This window comes from Austrofundulus limnaeus, unplaced genomic scaffold (assembly GCF_001266775.1).
Source record: "Austrofundulus limnaeus strain Quisiro unplaced genomic scaffold, Austrofundulus_limnaeus-1.0 Scaffold68, whole genome shotgun sequence".
Taxonomy (NCBI): Eukaryota; Metazoa; Chordata; class Actinopteri; order Cyprinodontiformes; family Rivulidae; genus Austrofundulus; species Austrofundulus limnaeus.
The window spans coordinates 606,405-610,591 of NW_013952470.1; the positions used below are offsets into that span (position 1 = coordinate 606,405).

Below are 4,187 nucleotides of genomic sequence, written 5' to 3' on the forward strand. Positions count from 1 at the left end.
GATGGATGGATGGATGGATGGATGGATGGATGGTTTTTTTTATTATTTTTTATCAAAAAACACAAACAAAAAACAAACTAACAGAAAAAACACACCCCTAAAAAACCCTCCCATCCCTCCCCACCTATAACCGGATCCGTTACGTTCCGTTTTTTTAAAGAGCGAACTTCATGTCTGATCAATGAACTAAACAATAGGGATGGGTACTGTTAAGGTTTTATTGATACTACTACTCTTATCAGTACTGCTTATCGATCCAGTATTTTAACGGTCCTCTTATTGATACTTTTCTATTGGAATAAAACCTGTGTTTCCCCCAAGGGAATTGGTGGTGGTGGTGGGGGAAATACTAAAAAAACAAAAACAAACTATGAATATGCAATGTTTTTACTTTAGAACAATATAGAACTTACATTAAAGCCACTTATTTAATTTGCATTTAGCTACACTAACCTCAAGTCATGATGGAAATCTTGTCTTCAGAACACGTCTTCAGACACAGAACTGAAGTTCAGTTGCTTCGTCTTTATTTCTTTTAATTTCACATGTCCTTGGTGACTGATAATCCACAGAAAAACATGATAATGTCCAGCAGTCCCAGATAGCATCAATACTAAAGTTACTCGATCGATACATGACGCTTCGTTCCAAAAATAAACTGCTGCACCGGAGCATCCGGTCAGAGACAGGTTCTGATATAAACACTGAACTAAACAAGCAGGTCAGATAATTATTTAATCAGCTCTGATTGAACAACAACTTCAGACTCAACATGCTAACARTTAGCTTCCATTGGCTACTTCTGTAAACATCGCGCTGAACGAAAGAGACGGCATGTCTTTTTCTGCACGTGCGGGTTAGCATCGGGGCTGAGTTGCTAGCAGCCCCTCCCCTTTGTGTTGAGGAGRGTTCAGAGGAAGCAGGCTGCTGGAGGGGAGAGAGGAAAACAGAGCTTCTTCTAAACAACACAGCATGCGCCGTGTCTGCACTATTCCGGTACCGTTAATGGTACCGTTAATGGTACCGTTAATTCTGAAGCTTATCGATCCAGTCTAAATTCATCACGTGGAACCGGTGCTGACAAAATCCCAGTTTTCGGTAGCATCCCTACTAAACAATGAACTCTCCGTCTCACACACTTTGTTTGGTCTGCAGCAAACACCAAAGGCAACAAGCGTTCCCGGACCAGGACTGACTCGTACACTGCTGGACAGTCAGTAGGTCAGTACAGGTCAGAGCTGCTTCCTGTTTGTATTTAACACAAACACAGGTTGTAACGGTCTAATGTGTTGTCGGCTGCAGAGGCTCTTGATGGAATCGACCTCGGAGAGACCACACACAAGAAAACAGGGACCACCGTGCCCGAGTCCATCCACTCCTTCAGTGAGTTTTATTTTCTCCRACTCAGATTACTTCTTGTGCTTGATATGAATTATTCTGTTCTAGTTCAGCCATGACAGTTGTTTTCCTCTTATAAATCACCAACGCTTACTGGATGAACCCACTCGGGTTTGTTTCCACCACAAAGAACCTTTAATGTGAAACCCAATTTGTTCGTTTTTTTAAATTGTCAGTATTTGTTGTTACCGGCGTGTTTTGTGTTTTAAAGTTGGAGACGGCTTGGTGCAGCCTGAGGCGCTCAACAAGAAAGCTATTCAGATCATCAACAGAGTACGAGACAAACTCACAGGTAAGTACAGACAGAATCCACAGCTGGGTCCTTTGAAAGGACCCGGCCTACCTGGCCTATGTGGACCGGGTCCAGCTCATTTGATTCCTGACAAGAATAATTAAATTATTTWAAAAAATTATGTTTAAAACATTAAAATCATGTTTATACAAATGACAAGAGGGCCGGGTATCGATTCAGATTTCCCAAATTGATTCAATTCACAATTCAGTTTAACTGATTTTTAAATTAGTTAAGGATATCGAGCATTAACACATTTATTTTGATATAGAAGACATTCTCAAAGGAGCTAATTCTGCAAATAGAAACTAATTCTAACTTGGTGCATTGGTAAAATTACAAACATTACGGGCAAACTTGTACGTTGGAGTTTAATCTTGGGCTGCATCAACACGGCACAGTGATGAAAGCCAGAGGTTCTCAAACTGGGGTCCCAGGACCCCCATCTTGGTAGTCTTCAAAAAAATTCAATAAATTGTTAATTTTTATTTTATTTTAATAAATGCATATGGGGACAATTTACTAGTCAAACCTACTAAAGCAAACCAAAAATAATATTCCCATGGTATTTAGGGGTTAAAATGACAGTAAACTATTTTTTAAACAGCCATGGGTTTATTAGGGGGTCCCTGCTGGTAATTTTTCATCCTTGCAAGGGGTCCGCGGAACCAAAAAATTTGAGAACCCCTGATGTAAGCAGCCAACAAATTCGGCCTTCGGAGGACGCAGCCTCTGAATTTAGACACAACCCAAATCACCTTTAAATCTTAAACTATTATAAATCCATCATGTTTAATTTAAGCTTCATTTTTTGCTCATGATTTGTGATGATTTTGCTTCTCGCAGGTCGAGACTTTTCCCACGACGAGACGCTGGACGTGCCGACACAAGTGGAACTCCTCATCAAACAAGCCACGTCACATGAAAACCTGTGCCAGTGCTACATCGGGTGGTGAGTACTCACCACAGCTTCAGAGTTTTTACTCCGAGCTGCGAAACTGACAACAAATCTGTCCGAGTCCTGGTTCTGTTCATGGATCTGTTTAATCACCGCGTTACAGTTAGCTCTCTGTAATATATCTTCTCTAAATTTATCTCTGCTATCCTGCCTGAGCTTTATTTGTAAGGAAATTTGTTTATTTTTTTTCTYTTTTCTTCTAGGTGCCCATTTTGGTGAAGAAAAGTCTCTTTCTGCCAAGGTTACATTTCCACGATTTTTTTCTCACTTACAAACCAAGACGAAGCACACAACAAATCGTCGCACTGACAAATGTCCTTGAGCCGCAAAGTAGGGCCTCAAAAGTGTGGTTTTTTTTATGCTTTTGCTTTTCTGCTGTAATTGTGTGATTTCATAGTGGCACACTCTGAGATGATGAAGTAGAACCTTAAGAGCTCTTTTTTCAATATGATCATAACTTAACACTGTAAACTGTATTCATTGCTTTAAAGGACTAAAAGCTTTCTGTTGTCATATTCTAATAACGTATTTCTTACTTTTCACAGGATTCTTACAAACTCGTCAGTTTTTTGTATCGTTGTTAATTAATATATGTTTTGCTGTCCTTTACTAATGTAAACATCTTTTAAGTTGTCAKGTGAACAGACATGAGACATGTTTGATGTGAAATGATTGTAATGTACTGTAAGGGCAGAATGTGTGCCATTAAACTCTGTACAGATAAGACTGGGACTCTGGTAGGTTTATTATCCCCCTGTTGTGGAGCGAAGCTGCATTTAGGCTTAAGAAAAGTACCTAAAAAGTTGTGTTCATGCATCAAAATCCAAGATGGCTGCCGCTTTATATGTACGTATGTAAAACTTGTGAGCTGGATAACTTAAAAAAATGCACGTAAAGGAGACTTGATGCTTTTAAATCTTTTTTCACATTTAAATCCTTCAGTTGGGGTCTGTATAAAGTGTAAATACTTTGGTCTGAATTCCTCCTTATTGTAACTCCAAAAGCCCCGCCCCTTTTCTGAGGTGTGTCTCAGATCAACTCGTTTTGAAGCTRTCTCTTTAAATCCAACCAATTGCTTCACACTCCGCATTCTTCCAGCTCCCAGAGCGATCCATTCTAGTTTAATAGAGGGGTTTATGGCTGTATAGCAGCGCAGAAACTTTTTATTTACAAATTAATTAAAAGATGTGAACAAAGGAAGACTTGTTCATTCAGCCTCACATGTTGAAGCCGGAACCGGAGGAGAATGAAGACCACCAAATTGTAGTTGGTAAGTTCAGACCTTATTTAAAAGTAACATCAAAGAAAATATAGAAAACTGAACAGGTTATAAAATATTAATTAAGCAGAATAAAAAGATATCAGAGAGAGACAATTCTAATTTTCTGCACTCCCAAAGTTCACAACAAAATGTATTTAACGGCTAAAAAAACGTTAATTCTGAATATGTCTCCTTTAAAGCAGGGGTTCTCAAGCCATTTGGGTCTGGGGACCCCATACAAGATCGAAAAAATTCCAGGGACCCCCCCTCATAAACTC

The 4,187-nt window shown here is 39.3% G+C and overlaps 1 protein-coding gene across 1 annotated transcript in view; it reads left to right on the top strand.

Annotated features, from left to right (window-relative positions):
* The window catches only part of mtor (mechanistic target of rapamycin kinase), an 82,929-nt gene extending 79,557 nt beyond the window's left edge, over positions 1 to 3,372 (top strand). The window contains exons 54-58 of the mRNA XM_014010340.1: positions 1,156 to 1,221; positions 1,303 to 1,383; positions 1,610 to 1,690; positions 2,537 to 2,642; positions 2,852 to 3,372. Of these exons, the coding sequence (XP_013865794.1) occupies positions 1,156 to 1,221; positions 1,303 to 1,383; positions 1,610 to 1,690; positions 2,537 to 2,642; positions 2,852 to 2,867 (350 nt within the window). The 3' untranslated portion in view covers positions 2,868 to 3,372. The remainder of the gene's footprint in view (positions 1 to 1,155; positions 1,222 to 1,302; positions 1,384 to 1,609; positions 1,691 to 2,536; positions 2,643 to 2,851) is intronic.
* Positions 3,373 to 4,187: the final 815 nt, after the last annotated feature.